Consider the following 16,014-nt stretch of genomic DNA (forward strand, 5'->3'; position numbering starts at 1 on the left):
CCTCTCTTCAGCCATTTAAGATGCCAACCATCTGGCTTTAGTTGAGCTGAAATTCTCTGTCACAATTCTCATAACCATCTAAATTTATGGGTTGGCATCTTTTTAGCTACAGTGCATTCTTACGTGTGGAAAATTTTTTCCCCAAAGTATTTAAGAGTCTCAAAAATGAATTGATGCCTTGCTCATTTCTAAAGCAAGCTATGTGGTTGCTCCTCTAGAAGTCTGGAGTCTGGAAGATGAGGTACTAAGCAGAATTTTTCTGATTTTCTGGTGGCAGACTGGAGAGAACATAGCAAGCGAGGCACCAGGTGCAGTAGCTGCTAAGTAAGGGAAAAAAAAAAAAAAGACCAAGTACTTAAAGTGCAGCTTCTGGTGCAGCTGGCCACAAATGTTGTGTTTGTGCAAGCAAATATAGCATACTTTGGCTTGGAGCACTATGCATTAAATGTATCTGGGATGTCTGCTTTTTGGAGTTCGGAAGGAATTTGGAAGGAGTGGTGTTCCAGAAGCCAAACTGTATAGCAAGGGAATCAGCAGGGTCTTGTGAGATTGTTAAGGGACAAGAGCTTACAGGTAGGAGATGATAGCACTGAATATCAGCATTCTTAAAGCTGTCAGCGTGGACATTGGTTGAGACTGACTGCACAGATTACAAACTGGTTCAATTTGAGGCAGGTTTGCGTACCACACTGATAGCAGAAGAAATTTGTCATAGATCGTGTCTATACAAGGATTCTGTTGTCGGGTAAGTCACTTACCATCTCTGTGCAGGTGAGTCTAGATACTCCCCAGTTATTTGTTCTGGACAAAAATGTGGCTAGTACCTTCTCGCTCTCAGTCTAGCGAGGGACTGGTGCAGACAAACCTAGTCAGTTCAGTGTCGAGTCTCTTACCTGTATTTTGAAAGTAGTGCGGCTTTAATCTTGGATTCCAGGTTAAAATACAGTTAGGGGCTCTTGAGTGTCTCCAAGTAGTTCTTGCTCCAGAGTAGGTCCATAGGTGGGAAAGGCCCTAAAGTGCATAACCTGTATGTCTCCTTAGAGTGGGGATGAACAGAGTGTAAAATGATGACACATTTCTGCTCGGGACCGGATAACAGCTGAGGGAGAATTGTGGTAGCTGTGTTATATTCCCTTTCATTTGTGGTTCCTCTGCAATCTGCTAACAGCTTAACATGCAGAGATTTCAGATGAGCTGATGAGTAAGTGTTTTTCAGGTTTTACCGGTGTCTTTTTTCATCATATTGGTTAAGTGACATCAGAGGGGTCATCTACAGGTGTCCCTCTCCACACAAGGACAGTGACAATGTCATCTTTTGCGAACAGAGGTTTTTGCCAGCTTTTGGCCTATCAGGCAGTATTGGTGAAGCCAGCAGGATGCTTAAGTGCTTCTGTACTAAATGTCACTAGTGATCCTTCAATTTTATGTGTGTAAAGGGGAAATAGGAGAGAGTTTTTGGGAACATTTTTCTAAATGTTGACTGTCTTTGTTGGTTTTCCCCATTGTTTGGTGGATTTCTTATAGAAATTGAAAGCCCTGGGGTGTTAACAGTTAGGACTGGTAAGCAGATGTCACTTGAAGATTGGAAAGTGGGTTTCAAACTGGATGGAGCGAAGCTCCTGGTAATCACATGCCAGTTAGGCCAAACGCTGATCCAGCTGAAGTCTAACAGGACTTTTGATCTCCCAACAGTGAGCGATGCTTCCCAAGAGCAGTTGATTGCTTTCTTTCTTTCCTTCTTCCAAAGGTTCAGCAGGACCTGTTCACCCGCTGGTGGATCCTTTAGCAGCCGGACCCCATTTGGCACGTTTTCCCTACCCGCCTGGGACCATCCCCAACCCATTGCTAGGGCAGCCACCTCATGAGCATGAAATGCTCCGACATCCAGTCTTTGGTGAGAGCATTTTATGGTCCTTTACGAAGGTTGGCTCTTGATCCAAACTGTCATCTTTTTTCCTGGGTCTTCGCATTTCTTTGGAGGGGAGTTGGTGGAGTTGAGCTGTAAGTTAGGTTACAGCCAAAGATTGGTTGGTTTGTTTAAAAAAAATAAAAGCTTCATGGGACAACTCTCTGCAGACCTCATAACGAAGAAGTGTCTAAAAATGGGCAACTCTCTCTTAGGTACTCCTTATCCACGAGATCTGCCTGGTGCCATTCCACCTCCTATGTCAGCAGCCCACCAACTGCAGGCCATGCATGCCCAGTCAGCAGAGCTGCAGAGACTGGCAATGGAGCAGCAGTGGTTGCATGGGCATCCTCACATGCACGGTGGTCATCTACCAAGTCAGGAAGATTATTACAGGTGAGAGATGCCCTGAAGGCTTTTGGAGATGCAGGGGTGCTACTTCCTTCATCTTTCTCCACACTCCATCTTTTTTCTTCTGAATTACTGCCTTTGTTACTGTGTGCTGAGTTCCTGTCCTGATGCTGTTACGGAAGATGGTGAAGCTGTACTGAGACCTAATTTGGGCATAGGTGATCAGGCAGATTGGAAGCTAGGTCTACAGGATGTAGACTAGTTGAGTCTTACATTGCAGAATTACCTCTGATTGGGGTTTTTTGTGTGATACTTACTACGATTGCTGCTTCTCTCTCTCTTCCTTGAGAACAGAGGAGGAGGGTGGGTAAAAGCTTTATGAATGAGAAGAGGGGGGAGGAATTCAGTAAATCTTAAGAAATGACTAAGGGCAATAGGAAGTTGTGTGAATAATACGGATCCTGCATTACCAGCTGAGAATGCCTCCATGAATCACGTGAGTTCTGTGTTCACGTGTTGATAGTAGAGCGGTTCTCTTCTTGGCCTACCTTATGTGACACCACCTTACGTTCTGTTTGGCAATGACCCCTGACAGTATGTCAGCTAAGAAGAAAAAGCCACCAGCACCTAGCAAGGGTCATTCCACATGTCTGTGGGTGGCAAGGATATATAGGAAGCAGCATATTAAACACCTGCCTTGCATTGCTTTACTCTGATGTTTCAGTCCTCGCTTCTGCTATCCAAAATTACCTGCTGGCCTTGTGCCACGGGGGCAGCCAGTCTGCCTGAAGCTGACTGTCTCACCTGCAACTGCAGATAAAGCTAGAGCGGGATGAGCTGACACTAGTGATCTTACTCGCATGTGAGGAGCGCTTCAGTAGCAAAAGGTCATCACTTCCCCCCACAGCAGACAGTGTTATCACTGCTGTTACAATGGCTCTCATTTTTGTGCTGAAAGCTCACAAGCCCTGTTGCAACCTCTGTTCCCTTCAGGGTACCTGGGTGAGGTTAGCAGGAAGGCAAGCTATCTCTGAAGTGTCATGACACCTCCTTCGTTTTGTTAAAATGAGTTTTCTTTCTCTTTCAGTCGACTGAAGAAAGAAGGCGACAAACAGTTGTAATAAATTATTTATTTGTAATGCTGGCTGTGGAAACCCCAGTCCTTGGGAAGGAGTGGAACATTTTTACGTACAATAAGAGCTACAAAAGGAAAAGAATATCTTATAAAGATTTCTTTATATATTTAAAACAGAAACAACCACCCAACAAGTAGAGACTTATCAGCATAGTGTTCATTTGTAGAGAAGATTTCTCAAGACTGGTGTGGGTCTCCCTGCATGACAACGTATTCAGAAGCCTATTGAAAATACAGGACTGTGTGGAATATTCAGAGAACTTCCTGCAATCTTGTTTTTTTTGGTTTTTTTCTTACTAGTTTGTTTTGAGTAGGTGCTAGAATCAGGTTCACAACACAAGTCACTGTGCGTGAAGAGACACTCAATGCATCTATAGCTATTCTAAAAAAAAAACAAGGATTGCAAGTAGGTGACATAACAAGCTCTGAATCCAAGTGCTATAATAATAAAAATCTACTTTTATTTTAATACATTGTAGGAAATCTTCATAATTTTAAAGAGAGCTCAGTTCTGCAGCATGGCTTTTTAAGTCTGTAAATAACTTTTTTGGGTAGAGGGAGAAACAAAACAAAACAAAACTCCAGAAACCTTTATCTTGATTTTCAGTAACATCACAAATTGTGAATTCCTACCTGGTATTGACAGAATACAGAGTTGATTTTTTAATAAAATATATATATATAATTATCCCTTTAATTAAAGGGAATGATGGGTATCAATAATTTCAAATGGGTAAAAGCTTGAAATTTGGTTTGATATCAACAATAAGCATTAAAGGGAGTTGCAGGGATAATGTTGCAAATGACTGTTTCTGTTCTTGTTTTTTTGGTTTGTTTGGGTTTGTTGGGGTTTTTTTTGTTCATGTTACATCTCTCTGTTCTGCAGATGATTTCTGTTGAGTTGGGTTTCTCAGCAGTACAGGTGTCCCTTGGAACTAGCTTACCCTTTTGATGCCTACTTCAAGGGTTAATTTTCAGTGTGGCCATAATACACTTCTTTCCTATTACCTTTTGAAACTTAATCTAACTACATTGGTTTTAGACTTTAGGCAAAGGTTCAAAGAAATAATCTGTTCTAAAAATCTCTTTTTAAAAATGTTCCGTGGCTCAAACTAGTACAGCCAGAATTTTGTATGCATGTGCATATTTTTGGAGGACGTGCTTTTTCTGGCCTCTTACGTTTGATATGTTCTTAAGAAAAGTGGATAGGAAACTCAGTTAGTGTTCTTAAAGTTGTGTTGCAAAGACCAGTCTGTATTTCTCTTTGACCTGTTTTAGTTTTGCTTTTGTAAGCAAAAACATTTTTAACTGCCACCGGTGTTCTGTATCTCAGGAACTTACTGCTTTGGGATTAACCGGATATACGGACAGTAACATTTACTCTGACTCCCAGCACAACAGGTCCATGCAGAATAACTCCTGTTGGCTAGTTCCCATGTGGATGGTAAAAGGAGAGGAATACGCAGAAGGCCAGTGAGCATTATTTTGGAGACAACTCTGCTTACTGTCAGGGCAGATTTTTTTTTTTTTTCACTGTTTTGCCATGGGTTTTCTTTGCCAGAGCAGAGGGTGATGCAACCAATGGACATCTGACTCTGCTGGCCATTTTTTCTGCTGGTGCATAACTTCCCCCATTCTCTCTCTTAACTCACGAGTGCTCTCTCTCTGCTGTTGTAGACTGTTCAGTGTGATGGTTGTGTCATAGGACTGTACTGAGCCATGTTTGATAAACTTGTAGTTAATCATACATTCTGATGGAAGGCATGGCACGCGCAGTGCTTTATCCACCTCATGGGTCTCAAAACAGTGTTGGTGTTAGTGCCCAAAGATTTCTGTCGGACGGTTAGTAACATCAATTTACCTATTAAAAATACACATCGGGGTATTCTAGGTCCACTTAAGGCAAGAGTGTATAGGGAGAGAGGAGGACTATTTCAGCTGATGTTGATCTTCCTTTTTTTCCTGTCCTCCATTCCAGATTTCTCAGTGCTAAAGAACTGCAATAGCATTTAATCAGTTCCATCTGCTATATTTGACCTCTCTGTGAAGGTATTAGGAGGAGCAGCTAGTGTTTCTGAGATTTGGAAACCATGAGGTCAGTCTAGAATCGAGGATGGTCTTCAGTCAATGCCTTCAGTCGCTGTCTGCAGTGATCAGGTGAAATGGTTTTCTTCTGAGTAACGTTTTTTACTTTTGCTAACAGTGGAGTAGCTAGTAAGATTGGTCTCCTCAGCAGAGAGAGTGCCTCAGTTTACTTTAAAGGTCTAATTGGGCACATTTCAGTTAAACCTCCCCTCCTTGGTTTTATCGTGTGGAATTTGGGAGTTTGAGGGAGTTCTTTTGCAATTTCTTCTGATCCTTCTCTTTTGCTGTTATTTTTAGCTATAGTTCTTCTTGAGAAAAAAAGCTAATTGCCTCCCATGGTCCTCTCTCCGTATTTTATTTTTCAGCTGAAGCTTGCAGTCTGTTCAAAAGCTATTCATCGATCTCTTCTTTTTTTCTTCTTTTTTCTTTTTTCTGATAATTGTGGGAGTGTTTTTGTTCACATCATTCAGCAAATAAGCACTGAAATTGTTCCATTTTAGACCAGTGATTAACTACAACTTTACATGCAGTGGTTTTTGAAGCCATCTTGGTGTTCGATGCCCTGTTAAAACAACCCAGACCTTTTGATTTCCATTAAGAAATCTCTCTTATTTCTCCTCTGTTTTGAAAGTTTATTTTTTAATTTTGCTTTAGTGTTTTTGAAACGTCTCTCTTGTTCTATGTCGTCATGGTTGAGCTTGTTTCACTGCACCGTTAAAGCAGAGTGTACATTCTGACTGCTACATTTATATATATCTTGAAGCTTAATGTATATATGAGTAGTTTGCCATGGGATAACACAGTGTAAACAGAGTAGAAACCCAGAAATCGTGACTTCTGTGTTCTCTCCATTTGAGTATTTTGTAATTTTTTTGAAATATTTGTGGACATAAATAAAACCAAGCTACACTACAGCAGCCAGGTTTTGCCTGCAAGCGAAATGTGTCTGTTAATTGTTGTTAGTGGGAAAAGAGTTATTTCCATCTGGGATAATACGGGATGCCGGCCTGGCCATCTTGTCTGTTTCAAAGCTGTCCTGTCTTTCTCGGCTTTATTTTTTTCTTTCTTTGAGGTAATTTCATTTTTAATATACAGTGCACAAAACACCAATGTCACGTCCAGTTCCAGAGTATATTCTGCCTCCTCAGGCACGTTTATGCTCTAGGGCCATACTGCATAACTTCGGCATGTTTTTCCGTAAGTTAAGCAGTCAAATTGGTAAGAATGAATGTTTAAGGGTATTTTGGCTCTCGTGCATTCAGGGGCTTTCTGTGTACAGTGGTAATATATTGTAGCCACTGATCTGTCTGAGCACAAAGCAGTAGTTAAAATGAAGCGTGTGGATAAGCTCTCATTGCGTCAGCCAAAGAAGAGTAGAAAGACGAGAACTTGTAAACCAGAGAGGACAATTCCTCTAGTTTCAACAAAGTAGGAGAGACTGCATGCTGTCAGCTTCTTTTAAATTTGCCTGCGAACCAAAGGTGTTCAGAAGACATGCAAGGAAAAACGAGGCCTGATGACTCATGAAGTATAAGCTTGAAATTAGATATAGTACGCTATATATACCCCAGTAGCCGAGTTTTTCAGGCATCTTATTTTTCTAAGAGATGTTACTTTGTGCCAGTAGAGTCGTCTTGCACACAACTGATTAACAGAGCTGGCGAGCGATGCATTCCAAAGGGATGGTAATTGTAGAGAGAAAGATGCACAATAATTCACTGTCTATTCATTGCCTGCCAAAAAGCTAAAATTTGCTTTCAAATTGCGTAAAGTTACATGTTTGTGTACATTTGTAATGGCTCCCTGTCTTCCATCTATCAAGCATTATAATGTATTTATGTGAGCTAGCTGTTTGTGGGTTCCATATTTGCAGTTCACAATTATCAGCGTCTCCAAAACGACTTGTTGTGATGCCACAGAGAGAAGTGGCGAGTATCTTTACAGAACAAATGTTTGGTCAAAAGGGAGACGGGAAGGCTGCATTCTTGACCTGGTTCTGCTTTGATTTTGCTCTGTGATTTTTCAGAAATAGTGAGGTATTTTGACTCCAGTTCAAGCTAATTAGTGCTCTGAGTATAATGAGAAAAGAGTGCCCTGTTGTTTGAGTGTGCTTGAAGCAGACGGAGAAGTATTCATGACAAATTGCATGGGAGTTTGGAGCTGCATATTTGAAGAGGCTGCTCTATTTATACCCTGTGGCATTTTATAAGGGGAAGGTCAGTTCTTATCTACTGGAAATAGCTTCTGAAAGTGCTTTTTCTGAGGCTGGCTTGAACATGTGCTACAGTATTTATTTTGACATTTCTTTTGAGTTTTTAATTCCTTGTACTTAACATAGAACTTGAACGGGCTTAGGCTGCCCTCCCTTTCTTGTTACAGGTTCTAAGTTTCCAGACTTTAAATGATGAACCCTACAGGGACAAAGCCGAAAAGTATTTTTATTACTGCATAAATTGAACAATACAGTTTTTATTGCAATACTGGTCTTGTGTTAATGATGCCTTGCCGTTGCAAGGGTAAAGGCTGGAAAGGCGTCTGTCGCATGGCTTTGTTATATGCACGTTACCAGGCTTCGTTCTAATGTCATGCCAGCTGTAAAAAGTAAGACAGGCAGTAGGGTTTCGATCCTTGTGGGCCATGGATGGCTTTTTACAATTTACATTCATTTAGGTACAGGGAGAAAAGGTGAAGCCTGGTGTTTTGTTCAGGAATTTGAACATGGCAAAAAGGAAGCTCCTGCACGGCTTGTTGTGAAGTTTCTCTTCTTCGCAGAAGCTCCTGTGTATCGGGTTTGGTCCCTGAAGATCTTAAAGCTGCTTTCTTTCAGGCGGTGGGTGTGCGGGAGGGCAGGCCCGGGGCTGAGGGGGCCCGGCCGGGCGGGAGGGCAGGCCCGGGGCTGAGGGGGCCCGGCCGGGCGGGAGGGCAGGCCCTGCTCTGAGGGGGCCCGGCTGGGCGGGAGGGCAGGCCCTGCTCTGAGGGGGCCCGGCTGGGCGGGAGGGCAGGCCTGGGGCTGAGGGGCCCGGCCGGGCGGGAGGGCAGGCCCTGCTCTGAGGGGGCCCGGCCGGGCGGGAGGGCAGGCCCTGCTCTGAGGGGGCCCGGCCGGGCGGGAGGGCAGGCCTGGGGCTGAGGGGCCCGGCCGGGCGGGAGGGCAGGCCCGGGGCTGAGGGGGCCCGGCCGGGCGGGAGGGCAGGCCCGGGGCTGAGGGGGCCCGGCCGGGCGGGAGGGCAGGCCCTGCTCTGAGGGGGCCCGGCTGGGCGGGAGGGCAGGCCCTGCTCTGAGGGGGCCCGGCTGGGCGGGAGGGCAGGCCTGGGGCTGAGGGGCCTGGCCGGGCGGGAGGGCAGGCCCTGCTCTGAGGGGGCCCGGCCGGGCGGGAGGGCAGGCCCTGCTCTGAGGGGGCCCGGCCGGGCGGGAGGGCAGGCCTGGGGCTGAGGGGCCCGGCCGGGCGGGAGGGCAGGCCCGGGGCTGAGGGGGCCCGGCCGGGCGGGAGGGCAGGCCCGGGGCTGAGGGGGCCCGGCCGGGCGGGAGGGCAGGCCCTGCTCTGAGGGGGCCCGGCTGGGCGGGAGGGCAGGCCCTGCTCTGAGGGGGCCCGGCTGGGCGGGAGGGCAGGCCTGGGGCTGAGGGGCCTGGCCGGGCGGGAGGGCAGGCCCTGCTCTGAGGGGGCCCGGCCGGGCGGGAGGGCAGGCCCTGCTCTGAGGGGGCCCGGCCGGGCGGGAGGGCAGGCCTGGGGCTGAGGGGCCCGGCCGGGCGGGAGGGCAGGCCCGGGGCTGAGGGGGCCCGGCCGGGCGGGAGGGCAGGCCCGGGGCTGAGGGGGCCCGGCCGGGCGGGAGGGCAGGCCCTGCTCTGAGGGGGCCCGGCTGGGCGGGAGGGCAGGCCTGGGGCTGAGGGGCCTGGCCGGGCGGGAGGGCAGGCCCTGCTCTGAGGGGGCCCGGCCGGGCGGGAGGGCAGGCCCTGCTCTGAGGGGGCCCGGCCGGGCGGGAGGGCAGGCCTGGGGCTGAGGGGCCCGGCCGGGCGGGAGGGCAGGCCTGGGGCTGAGAGGCCCGGCCGGGCGGGAGGGCAGGCCCGGGGCTGAGGGGGCCCGGCTGGGCGGGAGGGTAGGCCCTGCTCGTTATGGTCTGCACCACCGGCACCTGGCCCGGAAGGTGCTGGCAGCTGCTGCCAGTGAGTCCCTCAGGCCGGGCGGCATGGCGGTGTGCAGGTAAGAGCCTTTCCTCTGCTGTGACAGGGAAAAGGGTGACAGAAAGGTGGTGGGAGGGAGTCTTGGGGTGCGGCCTCTTCTCTGAGAGCAGCCATGCCCGCTTGCCTGTGGAAGGAAGCGCGGACCTTGGGGTACACCATCACCCAGCCCCTCCTGGTAGTGTTCCTTGATCCCAAACGGAGCCAGCTTCCCCTCTGCCCCTCCTGGTGTAGTGCCCTTTGGTCCCCAAAGGAGCTGGGTCCCTCAGTGCTGCTCCTGGAAAGTATCCTTTGGTCCCCGAGGCAGCCAAGACCCTTGCAAGCCAGGGGCTCGTTCTGTTTGCTCAGTTCCGTCCATGTTGCTGTGACAGGTGCTCTTCCGCACGTCCCGGTCAGCCGCTCCTGCGTCGACAGTCCCAGATGTTTTTCCTCCCTTGCTCTCCTACGTGACAGGTAAGCTTGAGAAAACCTTTCTGGTGTTTGTATTGGGTCTTTTTCCAGGGTAGTTTCTTACCCTAAGTGTGTCAGAAAGACTCGAAGTCTGATGTTGGAGGGAAGAGCCTTCTGGGCACCCTGCGTGTAAACATCCTTTGCGAACTACTGCTCTGCTCGTTTCCTTCTTTTACTTTAATCCAAGGTAATTAAGCCTGATTTTTCTCATGGTGTTGACTTTGCAAAAACAAACTGGAGCAAAAGATAACATAATGCAAAGCACAAATCCCAAGTGGACAATTTAGCCAGGCTATTTTTTGTTCTTTACAAATGCTCGTCTCTGTAGAAGTGGCAAGTTGGCCCCTGCAAATTCAGCTACTTCTATATTTATAAAGAATGTACTTCCCTGCCCTGTTCCTAATCCCCATCCTCTTTCCCACTCTCTCTCTAAAGAAAAAATAAGTGAAGGAATCTGGAAAAAAAAAAATGTATCTGCATAAACTCTCAGACGTTTTGCAAAACTGTATGGTAAGAATGGTCACTCATGGCACCTGACAGATGTACCGCTGAATGTTGATGCAGCACAGGTTTCTGACATGACATAAGCATGTCATCTTTGGGTCTCACAAATGAGAGAAATTGGTCTTCTCAATAAACATTGTTCACACCCACTTTCTGGTTGGACAAGTAGTGGGAAGGCTTAGGCTAATCTTGCATCTCTCGGCAGAAGGGGAAAATAGCACTTAGTGAGTGGAGGACACTTGGCAAGGGGAAGTCATGTCCAGGACAGGGTTTGATAATTCCATTGCTTGCACATCTCAGATTTTGGAAGTCAGAGTATGTAAATTTTAGGGGACTAAATTAAGCCCAGCTTCAATGTAAGCATGGATAACTTTACTGATTATTAATACTAATGAAGTAGTGTGCTTTCCCTTACACCAAAGCACACTTTGGGTAACTCCGAAGTACAGTTGTTGAAGTGAAAGACCCGGAAAAGATTCAAGCCATCGGTCTTCTTACTCGTTCTTTTACTCTGGATGACTTTGGGTCTTTTCAGTTTCTGAATCCTGTTGCCATTCCATTTCATTGTTTGTTAGCTCTTTAAATATTTGTGCAACATCCTTACCTGTGGCAATGTCACCAGGAAGAAGCATGCTCTGCAAAGCTGTTGCTTAGCTTATGAACACTCCTGTCTCTCACTATAGCTGCAAGGCTGAGTTTCCTGCACCAGGGAACATGTGTATGGGAGAGAAATTACGGAATAAATTGATGCACTGGCCTTGGAAAATAGCTGTGCGTGATGTCAATGGAGTTGTATTTCACTTTGCCTGGGGTCTTGGTTTTGCTGGAACAGACTATTAGTCAAATCTGTAAGATGGAAATTTCTCTGGCACTGCAGCTTGTTTGAATGAACCCTAATTACAAAGTCAAGGCAATTACAAGGAATCTAGTATTCTTGGCCTGGTAACATGGTTGAATGTATGCTTTCAAAATACTCAGCCACAGCTTCGTGGGACATTTTGCTCCCTCTAAGTTGGATTGTTTTATTGTCATCTAACTGCCACTGTTTTATCCTTCTTTTGGCTTCTCTGTAGTCCGTTCCTTCACAGCTTAATGCTTTTTATATAGTAGCAAATAAAGTGGATATCAATAGCAGTATTTTCAGAAGCACAAGAGGATGCTCAGTAGCAAAGGAGCAAAGGAACACACCACCCAGTTTCCCTAGGAAACTCCAGTGAGCTTCAGTACTTCATAATACTGAGGGTTTTGTCACCAAGGGAGTGTCTGTGACAATTTACTGGAAGTAGGGGGAGAGGATTAACAGAGGGAATTATTTAACAGTCAAAGTGTCTATTTTAAAATACATTAATTCTCTGGGTACTCTTTACTTTTGTTCTGTGAAAGGGTCCACTCAGCCCTAAGTCTTCTAGTGGACAAAATTGCACCATGTCCAGTGTATCTGCCAGCAAGATCTTTTTATGTTGCAAATGTTCCTCTAGCCATTGTTTGAGGGGGGAAACATGAAGGTAAATGAGGATCATAGTTGGGGCTTATTAGCACTGTATAGATACATGGCCACTAAAGATATGTACTGGGAGATAGGGAAATACTCCTCTTCTAGCTGACATGTCAGGAAGGATGACGAGCTTGAGGAGCATGTCAGAAGGAAGGCTGGAGAGTGTCAAGTGTTTCAGCAGTTTCTGGAGCTATACCTTTGGCAATTTTGAAGGGTTTATCTGCAATGCATATGCAAATCCCTATGATACACTGTGCCCTTGTGCTAGTGCATTTTTCACTTGGCTCCTGGTGCCACCATGTTACTTCTCAAGAAGGGAAAAAAGAGTATGATACTGCTTTTTGCAGAATGAGCAGATCCATTTTTACAACTGCTGCCACAGTTTGAAAAGTGTACCAAGTGTCTTGTGATACAGAACTGAAATGGTTTGTAAAATGCTGCGGTTGACATAGGGCCACTGTGAAGTGTCTCACCACTTGTAATAAAACAGCATTTAATTAAACATTCCATCATGTGCACATCCTGTGCTGATGTAGAGGAACCCTCCAGGTGAAGGCAGGCTGTCAGGAGAGCATCCGGGAAGTTTTCTGCAGCTGCCTCAGCATATGAGGAAGCTTTGTCTGCATTTGTGTAGGCTGTAACTTGTTCTGAGTTGACCTCAGACTTGGAATCTGAGCAGAGACTTCAGTCCCTAGGGTGGCACTGAGCTGTAAGTACTAATTCATTCAGATGACAGTACTTAAATAATCCCCTGACTATATCCTGTCTCAGAATCTGTGGCATATCTTTTCTTTACTTTGAAACTATTAATGAGGGGGTTTTTTGTTTCTTTTGATCTGCTTTTTTGGCTCAACAGGAGAATGAGCTGGACCTAGAGGGTTTGTAATCTGTCTGTCCTCCTTCGTCCATCAAGCTGCTGCATTAAAGTCTGGTCTGTGCTGAGCTTTACTGTAGGTGGTATTGATTAGGGAGGTGGAAATACTTTTCCCCAGCTGACTTGATTGCAAGATATTTATTCCTTTACAATAGATAAGACGGTAAAATGTAATTCTATTGGTTATACTTGCATCTGTTGCTTTTACTCTTGTAACTTGTGTAGTGTGAAAACAGGATAAATTTCTAGCACAGACAAGCCTTTCAATGACAGCAGCAAAAAACGCAGGTCAGTTATTGTTCACGGACATTTCTGTGGTGGTTGGGGACATGGATGCCAAGGGCAGTGAAAATCCTTGTCAGATCTGTGCTCACTGGGGAAAAAAACATTAAAATAGTAGGTACCTTTGCAAAGCACTTCCACTCTATCAGTACTGAAGCAATGTACCATGCATTTCATTTGTCAGGTGTCTTGAAGACTCAGAGTGTAATGAACTGAGTAAAGGCTGGAGGTAAAGCATACGCGGTGTAAATCTGTGGTGGTACTGCAGAGTTGCACAGCAACATTGAATGTAGTCCGTTGTCAGTGTGTAAGGGAACTGTTCACAGCCTGATGATAGAAACCTCTGTAACTGTTCCGTATACGCAAAGCAGGGCATTTTAACAGAGTTTGTGCTGGAAAAATCAGTTTCCAGCCGTAAGCTCTTTGCTGTTTCTCCCTGATGTGATCATACTACTCTGCTTTCACCTGTTGACATTGCTTTGCTACAGATTATGTGACTCCAGACCACAATGTGCTTGCAGTGGGATAGTAGAAATATTTTTTCCCTTTTCTTTCTGTGTTATTTAAAGCAAAGCTCCGTGACTTTACTAATTTCTTCTGGAGCCAATACCTGGGGCCAGAAACTGTTGGGAGGTGCTGTGACAGAAACACCTTCATCTAAATGTAAATGTTGCTTCCTTGCCTCAGGCTGCCTTTAAGAGGCTTTTTCGGTGGGAAGCAGCTACAAAGTAATAGTCCCAATCAATTTATTCGTGTCAATAAAAGGTCTTTTGTGTGCTTATTTGAAATGTATTGTTCTGGGGTGATAGGACCACATTTGTTTTTTAAGCAGGTGTGTCAGATGGAATGAGAAATAGGGATCATGAAGAAGAGGGAAAAGAAATTGTGTAAGGCTTGTGGCAGTGTGTGGGGGGTACAACTTGGGCTCTTGAGTGCAAAGAGTGGAAGGAACTAAGGTGGCTTAATAGTGGGACACAAGACAATGTGTGCTGGGTAGAAGCGGGGCAGAACTCCTGTGGTGCTCCTCCCTGTGCACTGGGACAGTCTCTTCTGACTTGGGTTGGGGGTTCAGTACAGGAATTCAGCGCAGAGTCCCTGACAAAGATAGAGGGAAAGATTTTCTGAGTCATGTCAGTGAAGTAACATCTGCTTGTAGATCACCATCTTGTGCAAAGTCAGCTTGAAATTCTCTTTATCGTATCCCCTCCTGTCTGGTTAAAAGGGAAAGCAGGTAAAGAGGTGCCACACCAAAGTGCAAAACATAACTCTCTCTTTATATATTTCATATATACCATATAAGGCACCTACGAGTGGTGCCTTATATGCATGGTATTTCATTTTCTTTTGACTTGGACTTCAGTTTGAGGTAACTTCACTGTGCTGTTCCTGACAGCGAGAGGCTAATAGGCATAGGCAGGTGTTGATGGCGATTTAACTTACTCGGCCGGTGGATCGCAGTTGCTGTAATCCTTCCTGCAACTCCAGGCTTGTATTTCTCTCAAACAGCATTTTGGCATTCGTGACAACTTAATGGCCCATTGCAAGAGACATCTGTCCCACAGGGCCTGTGCTGGTGGTTTTGCCAATCTGTCCGGGTGCTGTTTGGTTCTGCCACAGATCCCAGTGCTGGTGTGTTGTGCCTTGGTTTCCCTGTGTGTAAAACAGAGGTAAAGATACTGACTTGCTCTAAATTCTGGTTTTGCTCTTTCAAAAGAGCTTTGAAAAGATGGATTTCTACTATTTGTATTTGTGCAATATAGATGGAAGAGAGCTTAGTAAAGGGTTTTGAGACCCTTGAATCCTAACGGCTACAGAATTAATAATTGCAGTCACATGATTTCAGATGTGACTTGAACCTAGGTTGCTGGGGTTCCTTACACCTTCCGTTCTGCTAATAAGGCCCTGTAGTTACATGGTGTAGATCTGGCCCCTAATGCTCTGGCGCTGGTGCTTTGGAGGAAGCAGTAAGATAATGCTTCAATCTTTATTGCTCTTCTCCCGTGCTCCTGACCAGTTACAGGTTGGAGCATAAGCATCTATTCTGAAGTGGTCCATCGTGAGCTGCTGGTTACACCACCATAAAGTAGGAGAAATGCTGTTGAGTTCAGCTGGATTTGGAGTAATTGAGAACAATGCTTACAATATTCTACCTAAATGTGTAATGTCTGTAAGACAAAGAGCTTGTTTGCACAGTGTGTGCCACATTGCATAGTCATGTGTTTGCTCTGAGGTACTGGGACACTGCAGATGGTGAGCTGAGCCTTTGCTGCAGCATTCCAAAAGTGAAGATCAGGGCTTGCACTTCTTAAATTACTACTTGTTATGTCTAAGCCTTTGCAATGGATAAGCTCTCTCTCCTAAGAAGATGGCTGGCTTTTTCTTGTTGGCTGAGGAATGCTAACTTTCAGGCATCTCAGCTCTGTCCCCTCAGAATGTTTAGGTATGTGGCTGCTTCTTTTTTTATCAACAGTCTAACATACTGCCATGTAGCGTTCCTGCAAACTGCAATGCCCTGTTATTTTCGCATGTGCCAGACTGAGTTCTGAGTCATGTAGAGCAGACACTCTCAGATGATGGGGGACTAGACTGTTTCTGGCTGGGCCCCCAGGGCTCTTGTCTGACTGATTTTTATTTACAAGATTGCAAATAAGAAAACATGAACAGTTGGCTGATGTCCCTGGCATGCATTCCTGTGCCCAGCTGGACTGCAGGGACTTGGCAAAGCCTCCTTTACAATGCTTCCTGGCTAGTAGAGTCCT

The 16,014-nt window shown here is 45.9% G+C and overlaps 1 protein-coding gene across 2 annotated transcripts in view; it reads left to right on the forward strand.

Annotated features, from left to right (window-relative positions):
- The window catches only part of RERE (arginine-glutamic acid dipeptide repeats), a 178,106-nt gene extending 171,706 nt beyond the window's left edge, over positions 1-6,400 (forward strand). For both annotated transcript variants that reach the window (XM_059829833.1, XM_059829834.1), the window contains exons 19-21: positions 1,748-1,894; positions 2,122-2,302; positions 3,345-6,400. In XM_059829833.1, coding sequence (XP_059685816.1) covers positions 1,748-1,894; positions 2,122-2,302; positions 3,345-3,378 — 362 coding nt within the window. In that variant the 3' untranslated portion in view covers positions 3,379-6,400. The remainder of the gene's footprint in view (positions 1-1,747; positions 1,895-2,121; positions 2,303-3,344) is intronic.
- The last annotated feature ends 9,614 nt before the right edge of the window (positions 6,401-16,014 follow it).

This window comes from Gavia stellata, chromosome 27 (assembly GCF_030936135.1).
Source record: "Gavia stellata isolate bGavSte3 chromosome 27, bGavSte3.hap2, whole genome shotgun sequence".
In the NCBI taxonomy this organism is placed as follows: domain Eukaryota; kingdom Metazoa; phylum Chordata; class Aves; order Gaviiformes; family Gaviidae; genus Gavia; species Gavia stellata.